The 17741-nt window shown below is 41.5% G+C and overlaps 1 protein-coding gene across 4 annotated transcripts in view; it reads right to left on the reverse strand.

The window, feature by feature from the left end:
• Positions 1–17741, reverse strand: part of IBTK (inhibitor of Bruton tyrosine kinase) — a 116881-nt gene that overhangs the window by 11450 nt on the left and 87690 nt on the right. For 3 of the 4 annotated variants that reach the window (XM_075923811.2, XM_006115894.5, XM_006115893.5), the window contains exons 25-26: positions 16140–16289; positions 7367–7519 (exon numbers count right to left, since the gene is read on the reverse strand). In XM_075923811.2, the coding sequence (XP_075779926.2) occupies positions 7367–7519; positions 16140–16289 (303 nt within the window). Of the gene's footprint in view, positions 1–6754; positions 7145–7366; positions 7520–16139; positions 16290–17741 lie in introns of all 4 variants that reach the window. The other variant, XR_012902586.2, reaches the window with a different exon arrangement.

Raw genomic sequence — 17741 nt, forward strand, 5'->3', positions numbered from 1 at the left:
TTATTTAAAAAAGAATATTTAATTGACAAACTAGCTATGTTTAGGTCAGAGCGGTAAAACCCCTTCCTACAAAACAAACTGAATAACTTTTGGTTGCACCCTTCCTCCTTGTGACTAAAAAATTTCAACAGTAAAAACTGGGAAGTTTCACCAATGCATCAATGTTTTGGGAGTTTAAATTTAAACTCCATGAAAGATTTTAGAGATATTAGATTTTAGAGATATTCTGATGGCACATTTAAGCACTCAGGTCAATAAATGCCAATATTCAAGTTGTAGGTGCAATCTCAACTCTACGCCTTTTGTGCATGATATACACACCATTTTTTTTTAAAACCACCTTTTATATATATATGCATGCTGCACATGAATACACACACACACACACACACACACACACACACACACACACACAACACAAGCCAGACAGAATAAGAATTCATTTATACATACAAACAGCAGAGTGCATCAGGTTTGGTTCCAAAGAGGCCAAACTTTAAAAATGCAGCCGCCAACAGTTGTAGAAAAAAATGGCATAATGTTTTATTACTTGTGTAATAGTATGTGAACATATACTGTTTCTTGTGTCTCCTTTTAAAGATAAGTACTAAGTTTGCCCTTCTCCTGAAGAAAATGGGGGAGGAAGGACAAAAAGGGATGATACAATAGGAATCTAGGGAATTATAGACCGATCATGTTTTACCTTTATTCCTAGCAAGATATTAAAACAAATTATTAAGTAATCGATTTATAAGTACCTAGAGCACAACAGGGTTATAAGAAATACCCATCATGGATTAGTCAAGAACAAAGCACACAAAACTGAATTTCCTTCTGTGACAGGGTTTTAACCTACTGGATTGCAGAGGGAGCTGTGGAAGGGACATACCTTGATTTTTTTTCCCCACATGACAATCTCATTAGCAAACTAGGGAAATGTGAGCTAGATGAAGTCTACAACAAGGAGGGGGAAAAAACAAGTTGAAATACTTCACTCACAGAGTAGTTATCAATGGTTTGCTGTCAAAATGCAGAAAGAACATATGTAGGAGGGTTTCACAGTGATCTCTCCTGAATCCAGCTCTAATCAGTATTTTTATTATGACTTGGAATATGGAGCGGAGGGTTTGCTTATAAAATTTGTAGATGACACCAAGAAAGGAGGATTTGCATAAATCAACACAATAAAACACAAGAATGACAAATGCAAACCTTATACTTAGGAAGCAAAAATTAAATGCACAATTAAATAACCTGTTAGGCAGTAGTACTGCTTAAAAGGACCTGGATGCTAATCTACAGCCAGAGCATTTTTGTAATCCAATCCAGGAGTCCCAGTGGTCTTGGAGGTGGGGTGGGATCTGTACCCAATCCCCAAATCCCAACCTGCCTTCTTCCCCCACTGCACCTTTTCCCTGAGGGACATGGCCTCGGTGATTGTCAGGCCTGGGGATGCAGCCAGGGCACCCTCATCCCTATATTTCCTGCAGTGGCAGGAGCTGTGGGGAGCACAGTGCACTCAGCAAGTCTGCACACACTACTTCCCTGTGGAGACACAATGATGTTAGCTTTAACAAGAATGTCATATGCAAGACATAGGATGTAACTGTCCCATTTCTATGGTTTTACAATCTACATACATAGACATGCAAAGAGGCAGTGTTGAGTAAGCCCCTGCCTTGTCCAGTGTAGTAACTAAGGGTATGTCTAGATTACATGGCTCTGTTGCCAGAGCCATGTAGATTAGTTTACTAGACATACCCAAATGAAGCAGCGATGTAAATAATCGCTGCTTCATTTAAATTAAAATGGCTACCGCGCTGAGCCAATCAGCTGTTTGTCGGCTCAGCGTGCTAGTCTGGATGCTCCGCAGTCGACATCAAAGGCATTTGTTGACTGCCCCGTTATGCCTTGCAAATGCCTTTGATGTCGACTGCGGAGCGTCCAGACTAGCGCGCTGAGCCGACAAACAGCTGATTGGCTCAGCGCGGTAGCCATTTTAATTTAAATGAAGCAGCAATTATTTAAATCGCCACTTCATTTGGGTATGTCTAGTAAACTAATCTACATGGCTCTGGCGACAGAGCCACGTAGTCTAGACATACCCTTTGTGACTAACTAGTCAGGCAGATCAAAAGTAAGTGACTAGTCAGGCAGTCAAGTCACTACTTGACTAGTTGCTCCTCCCCAACCTTGCTGCCTCTGTATCAGAAGTGAGTGCTGGGGGGAAGAAGCAGGAGTGAGTGCTGGGGGGGAGCCAGCTTAACAGCCAGTTCCCCATAGCCATCTCTGCAGGGGGGCAGGGGAGGCAGAGGTGCAGCAGGGAAATGGCGTGAGCGGGGCTGTTACTACATTTAAAAGGCAGAGGTGCAAAAGTCGGGACCCTTGTCTGGAAATGGGAGACAGGGGTGGGATCACATGAGGATTACCTGTTGTGTTCCCTCCCTCTGAGGTATTTGGTATTGGCCACTGTTGACAGACAGGATACTGGGCTAGAAGGACCTTTGATCTGACCCACCATGGGCGTTCTTACGTTTAAATGTAGTAAGAGATGCGGGAAGGTCTTACTGCATTTAAAGGCAGAGGTGCAGATTAGCGGGCCCCCCAGCCCTCTTTATTGACTAATTGAGTAACTGATGGAAATCCCATTTACTACTTGATTAGCTGATTAATTGAAATTTAACATCCTCAGTCCAGTGTGCATTTCGTATCATTGCAAACAAGGTTGTACAGGTTTGTGGCGTGGCTAACACTTTTAGTACACAAGAATACTAGCGCTCTGGTTATGGACCAGATTTTTAAACTTATGGTACATAGACTTGTCTACATCCACATATGGCCTGTCTAGTCAAAGTCATGCAAATCCCTTTCCAAGTATATATTACAGATATACAAAGATAATTCTGTCTTACTGAAAATTCTGGCCCTCTATGTTCTGCAAATACAATATGAATATTTATGGATGTAGATACAGAAGTCTTAGTATATTTAATGGTGCTTCAAAGCAGTTAATGTCACTGTATATAAAAATCCAGATTCATTAAATAACGTTGAGCAGAACCATTACAAGATGTGTAGTTATACAGTCATTAAAAAAAGATCCCACTTAACTCTGGGTTACTTCTAACCTTTACAATATTTCACCTTTGCAGGGTTTCATGGATTAGCTTTAAAAACAAAACATTTTTGTTTTCCTAATCACAAGTTGGTAGCATTATTTAAAAAAAGGAAAGATGTCAATAGCGTAAAGGCAATTAAAGATGGCAAAACATCTAAAACATTAAACAAACTGTAAGGTCACTAAAGTAGATCTCGCTTTGACAAAGCATTTTATTTTTCATTCACACTACTTTCAAAGAGCTTTAATTGCTAAACCTATCTTTATGTTAAGAAAAAATGAAAGCACACTGAAAAAAAAAAGTCACAGTGCTGTGAAAATTACATCTTGCACAATCAGCTTTAATATTACTTCATACCATCCTTGAAAGGAGGATGTAGGAATTTAATCCTAAATTAGATTATATACTACTAATGTTAGGTCCAGACAAAGAACTGCCCAAGGTTCTGCACCCCTTCTAGGGATGGCCCTGGTAATGCCCTGGAAGGGGTGGGGCCTCAAGCAGAAGGGGCAGGGCTAGGGGATAGCCTCCTCCAGCCAGCCCCTCAATGGAAGATTTAGTAGGCCATTTAATTTTGGTATAATACTTGTGTCCTCTAAAGAAAATATAGGACTGTAACTTGTCATTCCCCAGTTCACACTAGGGTCTTGAGTTAGATAACTGTACACAAATACTGTAATTGAAGCAGTCAACAAAAGAGAGCTTGGTCATCTCAGTCCAGTTGCTAACTCACGAACCTCATAATTAAGGCTACAATTTAGTCATGGGTCTTTTGTTCGTGTTTTTTTTTTTTTTTTTTTTTTTTTTTTTTTAAAGTACTAAAGTCATGGACCGGTCACAAGCCATAAAAAAAATTCAGTGTGTGCCCAGTCTGTAACTTGTATAAATTTTACCTCTGATTAAATCTTAGCTGGTAAGGCCCACTGCTCTGCCAGTGGAAGGAGGGGGGGGGGGGCGCAATGGTGCATGGCACCAGCTACTGGGGGACACTGACCAGCAATTGCACTGTCCAGCCCTGAGAGCTCTACTCGTATAGTCCCTGGGGCCAGTTGCCAGGGCCATCAAGCAGCAGCTGCTCCAGCCATCCCTAGGACTGGGCTGCTCAGTTGATCCATGGAGCCAGCTGCTGCCTCAGTGCTCAGGGGGGCTCTCTTATGCCCCCCCTTCCTCTTGCCATCAGCAGGCCTGCCCCTGGCCACTCCACCAGGGTCCAGTGCATCTGGCCCATGGGCTGCTCCAGCAGTAGCCAGGCCACCTGAACAGCTGATTCCAGGTGTCAGCCATATGGGCCACTGCCGAAGTCAAGGATGTCATGGAAAGTCATTGAGTCTGTGACTTCTACCACCTCCATGACAGACAAAGAGCCCTAATCATAAAAGTCACAAAACCACCACCATACTTCCAGCAAATTGCCAAGAAAACTGGTTCCAATCCATAAGTAAAATCAAGCAAGAAAATCCACAAAGACAGTCTCAAAATAGAAAAAATGACTAATAAAACTAGAAATATCAAAACCAGCACCTCCCTCCTTTCTCCATATAACTTGAATTAATCTGTGGTTTGAGTCCAAGTATTAGCAGATGGCCTTGCCCACATGATAAGAAGAATCTGAAACCTCTTTAATTTTAATATAAATATGATGTTAATATATTTGCATGGCAAGTAAAAAATCCAATGCATACTAATAAAAAGAATATTTGGTTTCTACTCATAACTAATAAATGCTAGCATGTTTTTTCTTTTAAAAACTGATTCAGTGATTTACAAAAAAGGATGACTACCAATCACTAAGAAAGCAAAAATCTTGTGTTATACATGTTAGCTTAGAAATCGAGACATTTCTTACCTGATAATTTTCTATCTCTTTGAAATCATTACTCATAGGCTAACTATGGAATACGCCACTTATGGAATTCAGAGTTGGTTGCCACCACTGTTGCTGCTGGAAGCTCCAGGACTAAGCTCTACCCTTCAGCTCATTTGGCTTTTATGATGCACTCACAGAAAGCATTAATGGGAATATATGCCTAAGAATACTTTACAGGGAAGATATTTTATTAATATTAATCAATTCCTTGCAAGCGTCTGATTTTTTTCTTTTTAAAAGAAGGTGTAGTAAGTATACTCTTTTTACCCTAGCTGTCTAAGTAGTACACTATTCATCCAGGCACAGGGATCACACAACAGAGAAGTGTTACTGGTACTCATACTGAACTGTGGAAGTAACTTGCTAGATGTGCCTAGGAACCTGAAAACTTGCCTGCTGGCTCCTTCAGGCTGGCTCCCATTGAGGTAAGTGTCATAGGAGCAGCTTAGAAACACTCTGGGCTTTAAGTACAGGTTGTACCTCCAAAAACAGGTGCACTCTGGTCTGGCAACATTCGTCATTCAGCAGGAACATGGATGCTCCTGGACCAGAGAGCTAGGAGCCTAAGGGCAGGAGGGCAAGCCAAGGCTAAGTCAATTGGGTCAGCAGCCCAGCTGGGGCAGCGTGAGACTAGAGCCAGAGCTCCACAGCAGCCTCTAGCAGCCTGCGGTAGTGCGGGGCCAAGCCAGAGTCCCCCGGCAGCATGGGTAAGTGTGGGGGGGTTGAAGCTCCACAGTGGTCCCTGGGTGCTCGGGGCTGAGGTACCGTGGCAGAACACAGGAATGCGAGTCTGGAGTCAAGCCCCGCACCTGCCTACGGGAGCGTGAGGCTGGATCCCTGCAGCAACCCTGTGGCCAGATCCCAGCAGCAGCTCACTGGAGTACAGGGCCAGAGCCCTGCAGCTACATCTGAATGCATGGGGCTAAAGCCACAAAGCAAGAGCCAGAGCCTCTGCTGCCCAGGAAGCCAGAAGCTGCTAGGCAAGCAGTCCAGCCAGGTAGGGGGTAGGGGAAAGCGAGGCAGGATGCCTGCTGAGGCAGCCTGTCAAGCAGCAAGTTATGAGCTTGAGAGTCAGAGGCAGGAGACTTTCCCTGGTCCAGCAAATTCTCTTATTCAGGACTCGTCAGGTCCCAATGGTGCTGGACCAGGGAGGTCCGACCTATAGTAAATCGGAGTCATTATGATTTAGGGCTGACATGCAGAAGGCACACTTTCCACTCTGCTGCTTCCTGAAATATGAATCCTTTTTCTTGTCAGGACAAGGGTCTTTACACCGAAAGCCAGCTGATACCATTTCCATTAGACTATAGCCCAAAGCAAGGCTGCACAAGAACATCCTCCTCTGCAGAGCCAGACATGCAGAGTGGTTGAGGGTGGTGAGCATGATACAGAGCACCATGAGAAAAACCATGTAGAAGAAAAGTGCCAGCAAATATTACCACAGTAAGAAAACAAAAAGAGAAGGGTTTAACCATGATTTTTCCCTCCACTGGTCAATTAACAATATTAATTATTACTCTGAGAAGGACACATTTGCTTTTGCCTTTTAGGCACTCTGGATTTTGCAGGATTTATCCCTGAGTATCATGATAATTCCTCAATCCATAGTGGGGAAGAAGGGAAGCAGCGTTGGAGCCCTACTCTCCCCAGGGACCTGACAGCCCTTGAGTACTTGAGGATCGGGGGCAAGGGGAGGGAAGGAGAGAGAGCAGCTTTGGAAACTTTCACAGGTTTGTTCCCTCTTATCCAGGTTTGTTGTGGGACTTACCCCTTCAGCTGGTTTGACAGCTTCTTCCTTATCCTTAGACTCTCTCACTGAAAGCACAGTACCGCTGGATTGGATCTTTTCTGCATTAGAGCTGTGGCTTCCCAGGGCAGAATGAGGACCTAACATGCTGGTCTGATTCTGACACCATACCCCTGAAGAGTGACGTTCAGCTGACAGGTAACAAGTGAGGCATAATTCACAGACTGCAGAACTTATAAGTGCTACTTATCAAAGGCTTCATAAGATGGGCATCTGCAGTCCAGCTCATGTCAGGTTTGAACAGTTGCACAGGAGTCTGGCAGGAAAGAGATACAGGGCAGATCCATGTGGTTGAAACTACCATGCTGCTATTTACCAGAGCATGGGAGGAGGAAGATTATAAAGTTGCAACTGCATGGAAATAAATAAAAACAAAGGTTTTAAGAACAAAATGGTCAGGAGAAAGTGAACCACCAATTTGTTCTACAGCAGGAGACAGAAAATCTGGTAATCTGAGCTGAAAACTGGAACCTAATTCTGGAGCCTTCTTAAGCATCACTGCTGAACTGCCTCCAAATTCCACAGGTGGGGGCATTAGCCCATGAGTAATGAAGGGAGAGAAACAACACTTACCTTACAGCCTTTTCAGCACGCGGACCCTCAATTCCTTTAAAACAAACTTTTTTGACACTGATGCCTGGAGGATGACCTGCACTGACAGATTTTTCTTCTTCCAGTACGAGATTGCGGAATGACTTTGGCAAAGTTGAATGTAATGAAGATGCCCTTTAAAAACAACAACAAAATACCTAAATATTTTAGAGACTTACATTTTTCAAGACTATATTGTTATCTGTCAGGCCTTTTGCCATAAATAAGCTAAAGGAATTCACATGGGAGATATCTACATGTAAATATTTAGTAACTTATAATGGTAAAATCTAGAGTTAAGTACAAGTAACAAACATTTGTGATCTTTCTATAGTATAAACAACAAACATGCATTCACTAACATTATTGTTAATATTACACTACAATGTCAAGTGTAGCTATATGCTAGTAGTATTAATTCTACAGAGATGCACAAGGCCCCCACAATAGGCCACTTCAGTAGTGTGCCCAAGTATCTGGCCAGGAGCTGAATAGGATAAGTGTCTCTCAGCCAGAGGTTGCACCTGGTAGCTCACTCCTTCCCCACACGCCTAATCCCTGCCCTGGGTCACAAACTAAACCCTCTGTACCCCCTCCTATGCCCTTCCTCCAGATCAGAATACTCTCCTACACCCTTACACTCTCCCAGACTCTATACCCCCTCTTGCATCCCAATCCCCTACTTGGAGCTCCCTTTTGCACCTGACTTCCATCCAGGTTTTGCCCCTCCTCCACTGATATAAAAAAGTGCAGCCCTTGAACACTTACCAAACTCTTGGATTAGCCACCCCATGAAAAATTACTGTTCACCCCTGGGCTACTGAGTACTCTTGAGTTAGGGGAAGTGAGGAGAATTACTAACATTCAAAAGCAATTTTTATTTACAGGAGAAAAGTTATCACAACTTTACTGTATAATTTCTTCCTGTCAGGATCTCAGGCACCAATCTTGTATGCACTAAACCACATGCTTAACTTTGCTATCATGAGTACTGCTGTTTATTTTAAATGGGACTGCTTATGGTATTTCATTATACTACAGGGTATTCATGTGAATAAAAAAGAGCCAGAGTGGGGTTTTTTTTAAGATTATTTCTTTCAAGCATAATACTATCTATACCAAAGCAATGTGGGGTGAATTATAAACCTATATCATGACCAAAGCAAGAAAAATTAAATATCCAGAAAACTCAATCAAGAATTATTTAGGAAAATCTCAAGTATGTCAGGAACTGAACAGTTTAATACTACATCCTCAAATTGATGTACCCTCAGCTGCAGGATTCAGCCAAATTAAAGTTTATCTAAGCTATTACACATTACAATTTTACTTTAAGCTATTACTCACATATTCGATGATGCACTCTTCTTCTTTGCATCCAAGCAGTGCAAAGAGAACAAAAATAAGGTGCAAGTCCCTGCCTGGAATTCTCCTCACAGAACGGGTGAAGTGTCAGCATGCTCCTTTGCCACACCTACTGCAGTCTTGGAGTATGAGTGAACGGGAGACATGACCGGAACATGCTAGCTATTCCCAGGCAGTGCCTTGAGGTCCATTACTAGTTGACAGAGGTAACAGGAGCCATTTCTGAGACCATTACAAAGCCCACCAGACAAGTAAAGAACCTAACTACCTCCATGTTGCCTCCTTGCCACAACTACACATAGGGTTGCCAACTTTCTAGTTTCAGAAAACTGAACACACTTGCCCTATTCCCCTGCACTGCCCCTTCCCTTAAGCCCTGTCCCTTCCTGAGGGCCCCACTGCCTCTATCCCCTTTCCCTCCATCAGTTGCTCTCTCCAATCCTTACTCATGAGCTTATTTTCACTGCAAGGCTGAAATTGTTAATCACTCTGGTGGAAAAAAATGTGTACCTTATTTCTAACTGGAATTTTTTTCTGGTGTTAGCTTCCAGACATTTTTTATTCCTTTCTCTGCTAAATTAAGAATTTCTAGAGTATCTGATATTATTTACCCATGAAAATACTTCTACACAGTAATCAAGTCACCTCTCGGTATTCTTTTTGATAAACTAAACATCTTGAGAACTTTAAGCTCTTCAGGGTAAAGCATTTTCTCTAGTCAAATTATCTTTGTGGCGGTCTTCTATATTCTCTCCAATATTTCAACATCCTATTTAAAATGAAGACACCAAAAACAGATACATTATTACAGTATTTGTTTCATTAGTGTCATACATACACTCCTACATGCTGGTGTTGGTTTCCAAAATGGATGAATGACAAAAGGATAAATAGGTGAAAGTGAATTTAGGCTTCAAATTCAAGTAAGAAAGATAGCTAGTAAGAATATAACTTGGAAAACCAAAATCGTGGGAGTATTTTATTTTCTTTGAGCATAATTAATGGGTAATCCAAAAGGGAAATTAAGAATCTGTTCTACCCTTAGCTCTATTTTCTCAGTGACTTGTCAAATATTGCTCTTAACAAGTACAAAACCTGATTTGTTCAGGTCACAACATCCATATAAACATTTTGTATAATGTAACATTTCTGTTTCATCTATGAGCAAATAGACTAAAATTCACATTTGTCAGTGGTGGTTAAGTTGTAGAAATGATAGACCAATAAATATATTTTTATTTCATAAATACCTATATTGTAACTGTGTGGTCCTAATTCCACACATACATTATTATAGCTGCCATTTGTCCATTAAAGGACACACCTGAAGCCCAAATACAAATGCCTAGAGCACAATCACAGAAATGCACACCTGTCTAAATACCTATATAAATAAATCTGCACAAACTGACTCCCATGCCTTCATGCAGAAACACATATGTATTCATATGTATATACCTAACATTCACTAACATATATATTTCCACATTATTATAATTGTTTTATAGTGCCTAGAGACCTCAACTAAGATCATGGCTCTCAAGTGGAAGATGCCAGACATACACATAAAAAGAGAGTCTGCAGCAAAAAGCTTATAATGTAGCTAAACAAAGGTGGGGCCTCTTCTGCAATTATTAGTCAACAACATTCACTTTTTAAGAAATAAAACATTTCTTTTAGCATTCCCTTCCCTTTTAAAAACTTGTTAGGAATACGCACATTTTGTATTATCAATTCTTCTGTGAGGAAGCCAGCAAAAATTATTAAAAGTCAGAGTGAGACTGCAACTTTCATTTACATGGGTGTATGCAATTCACACCTGCCTCTACAAAAAGACATGCAGTCTCTAACACACATACAATGCATGTATGCACACACCTGACCATAAAAGGACACTTTCATATATTTTTCTAGGGGTAGTCTAAATCACCCAGCCAGGAAGGGAGGATAGACTGGAAGGGAAAAATGGAGGGGGGCAGGAGAGAGAGGATCAAAAGGGGAGCAGAAGAGGCCAAGTGCAGGGTGGGGATAAGAGGAGGCAGTGAAGGAGTAAGTAGGTGATTGGGGGGAGGGCTATGTGGGGAGGATGAGTATGAAGAGGAGGCAGAAAGCTACAGGTGCATCAGGATGTGGGCGAGGGGGAGCACACAGGAGGATATAAGGGCATAATGGGAGCACAGTAGTGTATGGAGGTGAATGAGATGCAGGGCTATGGGGGGGGTGACTAGGAGGTGAAGAGAATGGGTGGGAGAGCACTGTAAGAGGTTCAACACTGGGATGGGTAGGTGGGGGAGGCCAGGGTGGGATGAGATGGGGATGCAAGGAGGAGGGGTAAGAGGATGGGGTGGAGAGGGATGCAATGATAGAAGGATGGGGGAACAGATGGATTGGGATGGGGAATATATATATATATATATATACACATACATACACACACACACACAAATGGAGATGCCTATCTCCTAGAACCGGAAGGGACCTTGAAAAGTCATCCAGTCCAGTCCTCTACCTTCACAGCAGGACCAAGTACCCCATACCTGACAGATTTTGCCCCAGATCCCTAAATGGCCTCCTCAAGGATTGAACTCACAACCCTCTGTTTAGCAGGCCAATGCTCAAACCACTGAGCTATCCTTCCCCCAAGGAGCACTGGGAGAGGAGAATGCCACAACCTCTCAACAGTCACATGCTGAGTGCTTGAGAGTCATGTGAGTTTGTCCCCTGACCCAGCCAATGGGAATTTCACCTGTAGGCGGGGAAGCAGGACAATGCATGGACTCCCCTGGCTGCCCTTAAGGCCAGGAACTGGACATACCAGCTGCTTCCCAGGAACTATACATCAGCTAGTAGGAAGCCTCACAGCATCACTGTGTACACCAACCAGACAAAGGCGAACTGCCAAGATCTCTTTTCAACCGGATGTTCCAGCTGAAACCAGACACTTGGTCACCCTAGCAGCAAACCAATGGCAACTGGGCACAGCAAAGAACCTATGTTACTATTTTTTAATCATTTTAGATATAAACAAAATGAAGTGTTTGAGATAGTATTATTGCTTAATTGCTGCTAGTCTAATGGCTCAAGTGCAATATCTTCACTATCTCATTCTTTTGGGTACTGTCACATACACCTAATATGTAACACTAATTTTTGGACCATATTGTAATTAACATACCTTTTCTTTTAAAGACATTGAAGAAACTTGAAAAAAAAAATCGTATTTATGGAATGTTGGCTACACACAAACAAGCCTGCAGTTCTTTTACAGAAGAGCTATTGACATTTTGGTGTGTTATAGAAGTAGGGATGTAAGCGACTACTCGAGTAGTCAACTACCCGATAAGCTTAGGCTTATCAGGTAGTCAAGTCACTAGTCGCTGCCTCTCCTCCCCGCTGCCTCTGTATCAGGGGGAGTCGGCTGAAAAGCTGGTTCCTTCCAGCACTATCTGTGTGGTGCAGGGGCAGGAGAGGTAGAGCTGCAGCATCCCAGAGCTGGTGCAAGCTGAGACTGCTCACTCCTGTTGCACCGCCTCTAGGAGCTAATCCTGCTGCAGCTCTGCATTTTAAATATAGGAAGAGCCAGGCTGCCTGCACACTCAGCACTTCCTACATTTAAACTGCAGAGCTGAAGAGGGGGGTAGTAACTGCCCTCCCATTGACTAATCGAGTAGTTGATGGAAATTCCATAAACTACTCGATTAGCTAATTAACCACAACTAAACATTCCTATATAAAAGCCATTTTTGATAGATGGAGAACTAGTATGGATTTCTGCACATATAATAATATTTTAGTTGCAAAAATGTGTGTAAGTTTTAATTGTGGAAAGCCTCCATTCCAGATGGACGTTAGATATCTGAACCAAATACACACACATTATATACCTTGTTTAATACCTAGTGAGACATGGGAAGCTCTCAAAATAAAATTGCACCTGACAAAGTTTATCATTTTCTACTAGTCTTCAAATCACTTGATATTTAGCTTCAATCTCCTAACTTGAAAAATTGAAGGTTTCTTTTGGCATAAAAGAAAAGAATGATATAAGTTATGCTGTCTTTTAATCAACTAAAGAAAGTACCAGAAGGTCCCACACCCTTCTGGCAAAAGTTCTTGCCAGTAAAGCTGCTGAATTTCCAATACAAGTATCTCCTTTCACTGGAACACAAAGACTCTATAGCTCTCAGTATCCTGCTTGCATGGAAAGCTCAGTTTGCTGCCAGATGCACTCTACATTTTGAATCCAAACATCCACGATTCTACATGGATAAGTGATGCACCTAAGCTTACTATTCCATTCTTTTACAGAAAATTAGACAGACAGAAAATGTGGACAATAACTGTTATTACCAAAAGAAAAGAAAAAAAAAGAAGAAGAAGAAGAACTAGCACAAGTTCAACAGAAATCTACAGTTTCCCTTCTGAAGTTTAAATTTTATTTAACAAAGTTAATTCCATTTTCCAAAAGATAGACAATTATTTGAAACTAGCCAATTAGCCCGTCATAACATGGGATTTTCAGGTCTTCTTTCCTGAGCTCTCTCACTCTGTCTCTCTCTCTCTCTCCTCCTACTGCCTCCTCCCCTCCCCAGCTATCCTTCGCCTCCTGCCTCTCTCCCCATCTCTTTCTTTCTCTTCTCCCACTCCTGCCTCTCACTCTCCCTTTCTCTTGTCCTCCTGCCTCTCTCTCCCCTCCATCTCTCCCCACCCCCCTTCCCCTTCCCTCCCGCCGCGGTGCTTGGCTGAGTGCTGCCTGCTCAGTACAGGGCCAGAGGGTGGGGCCATGTATGTCACCACCCTCCCTTCCCCTACCATCCCAGGGGAGCCCAAACAGCCCCTTGCGCTGCTGGTTCTCCTGGCGGCCCGGCTGAGGAGCGCAGCACTCAGCTGAGTGCCACAGCGGGAGGGGGAGGGGGCGGTGACGTACATGGTGACGTCCCCTGGCCATGTACGTCACCACCTCGCACCCTTCCCCTCCCTCCGTAGTGGCTCGGCTGAGTGTTGCGTGCTCACATCCCTATTTGAAACATTTAGAGCTTTAACTCTTGGTTTATCACCATTTTCCCGCTGAGCAAGCACAATTGGAATATTGAAAACAAACATTTATAGGCATCTATGACCATATGAAAATTAAACCAGAAAAATAATCTTCAGTAGAAGCAGCAGTGTGTGGTACAGGCCTTTTAACTTAAGATACCTGGGCCTGCACCACACACTATACAAAATATTTCAAAAGAATAATGAAATAGAAATTAAAGTATACTTGGAAAAAATACTGAACATCAACCTTGCTCACTTTTTATTTATTTGAAATATGCCTAACAATCTTTGGGTGCTTGTACTTATAAAATACACCAATTAACAAAAAGAAATTACTAAAAGTCAGCTCCCGGTAGCCAGTAAATTAAACTTGAGCCACTAAACCCAACAGCTTCTTGCAAAAATTGGGTGAACAGATGCTTTAAACATCCTAGAATGCTTAATTCATGCTTTGTTGGACCATTCAGGAAAATAAATTTAAAAAACAACTCAGGTCGACATGATGTACCATCTTAGAGCTCATTAAAGTAGGTACTATATTCACTGCAACACTTCATAGTTGACTATGAAGAATTCTGATGTCTAACTGATAATCCCATGTATCCATAAAACCATTATACAAAGTTCAATAAACTCCAAATCCTGCAGTTTGAACACACGGTTTCTTCCATTATGGAAGAAGTCAGAGCTCTAGGGTTCAGATTGAGTTCTGCTTTGCACTTGAAGCAAGAACTCAAACTTTTCTTATGTATGAAAAAAAAAAAAAAAAAAAACCATATTTGCCCCAAATTGCAAGACTTACTCTGAATACAGAATTATTTAAGGAAATGCAAATATATGGTATTTTTTTTTGTAACAAGACACATTTTCAAATTAATATAAAAAAACGTATTGTTTCTTTTCTTTGTCCAGAGTGATTATTAATAATGGGTCACCACCAATTCTTCAGACTTTCCATATAAACTTGGAAAATTGTAATTACTAGGGCTTGCCAAGCAGCGGCGAGCCCCGCTAACCAGCCGGGCAGTTCTGTGCTATGCACATGCACAGATCGCTCTGCGCCAGCTCTTCCGAGCCCTGGTAATTACAGTAACTAATGACTATGATACTGAACTGCTCCCGTGCTCTTTGGAAAAGAGATGACTGGGAGGAATATGATAAAGGTCTATAAAATCATGACTGGTGTGGAGAAAGTAAATAAGGAAATGTTATTTATGCCACATAGACAAGAGCTAAGGGTCAAACAAAATAAATAGGCAGCAGATGTAACACAAGCAAAAGGAAGTACTTCTTCACACAACACACAATCAATCTGTAGAACTCCTTTCCAGATGGTGATAGAAATGTAGCCATGTAGTCTGGTGTAGCTAAAATAAAATACAGGACTATGTAGCACTTTAAAGACTAACAAGATGGTTTATTAGATGATGAGCTTTCGTGGGCCAGACCCACTTCCTCAGATCAAATAGTGGAAGAAAATAGTCACAACCATATATACCAAAGGATACAATTAAAAAAAAAGTGAACACATATGAAAAGGACAAATCACATTTCAGAACAGAAGGGGAATGCAGGGGGGGGGAGGGGGAAGGAAGGTGAATGCCTGTGAGTTAATGATATGAGAGGTGGGGAAGGGTAAATGTCTGTGAGTTAATAGTGTTAGAGGTGATAATTAGGGAAGCTATCTTTGTAATGGGTAAGATAGCTGGAGTCTTTGTTCAGGCCTCCGCGGAGAGTGTCGAAAGCTCATCATCTAATAAACCATCTTGTTAGTCTTTAAAGTGCTACATAGTCCTGTATTTTCCTTTCCAGATGATGATGAAGGTCAAGACCATAGCAGGATTCAAAAAAGAACTTGACAAGTTCCTGGAGGATAAGCTCATCAGCGGCTATTATACAGGATAGGAAGGGATGGTGTTCCTAGCCTTTGCTTGCCAGAAGCTGGGAATAGGTGACAAGGGATGGAAAACTTGATGATCACTTGTTCTGTTCATTACCTCTGGGGCACTGTCAGAAGACAGGATACTGGGCTAGATGGACTTTTAGTTTGATCCAAGATGAACATTCTTATGTCTATCATGTCTTTTCCATGGTTGATTATACTCACAATATGCACAACAGGGCCCAGCTTGGCTATGGACTTTAAGCTATATGAATATTGAGAGAGTCATCACCATCCACCATAACTCCTGTTTAAAAATTTTATAAACACTAAAATGTTCTACAAAAAGTATAAGCAACAATTATTTCTTATAACTGAATAGAAGTTGTGTCATCTTAAAAAAAAATACTGTCTAACGAGAACCAATCAACACAAAGGCAAACAGAGCTAAAGAAGAAGATGACATACCATGCACTTCCTGGTTTTGCAGCTTTTGCAGGAGTGGCTGTATTGGGAGTAGTCTCCAGGTTGATGGTAAATGAACCATTATCCTTAGCCGCCATGGCAATCATTTTTCTTTGCTTCTGAGAAAGCTTGATTCCAAGAGAAGCAGATTTACTATAAATTAAAATGATAGTTAGAAAACAGATGATAATTTGAAATACTAACTTAAAAAGAAAACATCAAGTTGAAGGATCTTCTGAAGAGCAGTGTCCTTTGAGAATATTCACCCTTCCATCCCTGCTCCTTACAAGGATTCCCAGATTATAAAATACAGGGACTTGTCCAGACATCCTTCAGTTCCTTCTCTAGTTGAAGAAATTCTTTCCCAAGACTCCAAAGAAGTGGGGAAGGCAGGCAGGAAGTAACAATATGCAGTGGCAATGCTAAGGACAACAGCTTTTGGTAGAAATCTTTCTCCCTCCTTCAAATAGCCTCTGTATAGTCCTACTTGTGGAAGACTCAAAAGCAACAGAATCCTATGGAAAATGGACTGAAAGCCTAGGTAAAAGCTGTAAATCACAGAATACTAGGACTGGAAGGGACCTCGAGAGGTCATCGAGTCCAGTCCCCTGCCCTCATGGCAGGACCCAGTACGGTAGAAAAACTAACCACATTTACATTAGCTCAAGAGTATAAGTGACTGAAACGTCTTCTCTTGAAATAAGTCTGTCAGAGAAAGATTGCTTAAAGCACATATAGATGCCCATGCCTGTGTAGCATCATTGCAAAGAAAGATGATGAAACAGTCAGCATCTATCTGATGCTTTAGTATTCTAATTTACTTAACAATAACTTAATTTCTCAGGTAACCAAACACAAAAATGAGAAAGATGATTGTGGGAATAAAAATAGACTAGATGCTTGAAAAATTAAATCAGGGATTTTCTTCATATCTGGAAATTGTGTTGAAGATATGCACAGGACCACATTTTCCATATGGAATTCAGTTTATGCAGACTATGTGCTAAACTGCATCTCACCAACAATATTGCCATATTTAAAGCTATGAGGAATGTATATGGTGTAGACGACATGCACATGTGAATCAGAGCACAGATCCTAAGAGTTGTGTGAAGGAAAGATTTTAATCTCGTGACAAAGGAGATTCATGCGCCAGGGAATAACCCAAGGACTGCTCAGGTAAATCCATCCACTGCAAAACTGCTGAAAAGGAAACTCAATTTTGCTGTCTTAGTTATAACAACAAAGCAAACTTCCCAAATAGCATTACTGCTAGTACAAGGAATAAGTCTTCCATAAAGGACTGTACCACTCCTAGTGTGACATCATAAGGAGTGTGACATCACCAATTCAGTCTGGAAGAACTTTTTGAATTATACCAATGTTAAAAGTATAGTGTATCAAAACCAAGAGAAAACCATTCTGAATCACTCTCTTCAACTACTGAGATAAGAAAACTTTGATATTTATTGCTGCAGGTTTTCATGGGTTGCATTTTTAACACGATCTACAAGACTTCAGAATAAACCTCTCCATAAAAGCAACTCAGTAATCCAGAATTCATCTTGTAAACCTGAGAAGATTCAGGCTCAGGTGCATACTTTT

The sequence above is a fragment of the Pelodiscus sinensis genome, chromosome 3 (assembly GCF_052426305.1).
Source record: "Pelodiscus sinensis isolate ZL-2025 chromosome 3, ASM5242630v1, whole genome shotgun sequence".
Lineage (NCBI taxonomy): Eukaryota > Metazoa > Chordata > Testudines > Trionychidae > Pelodiscus > Pelodiscus sinensis.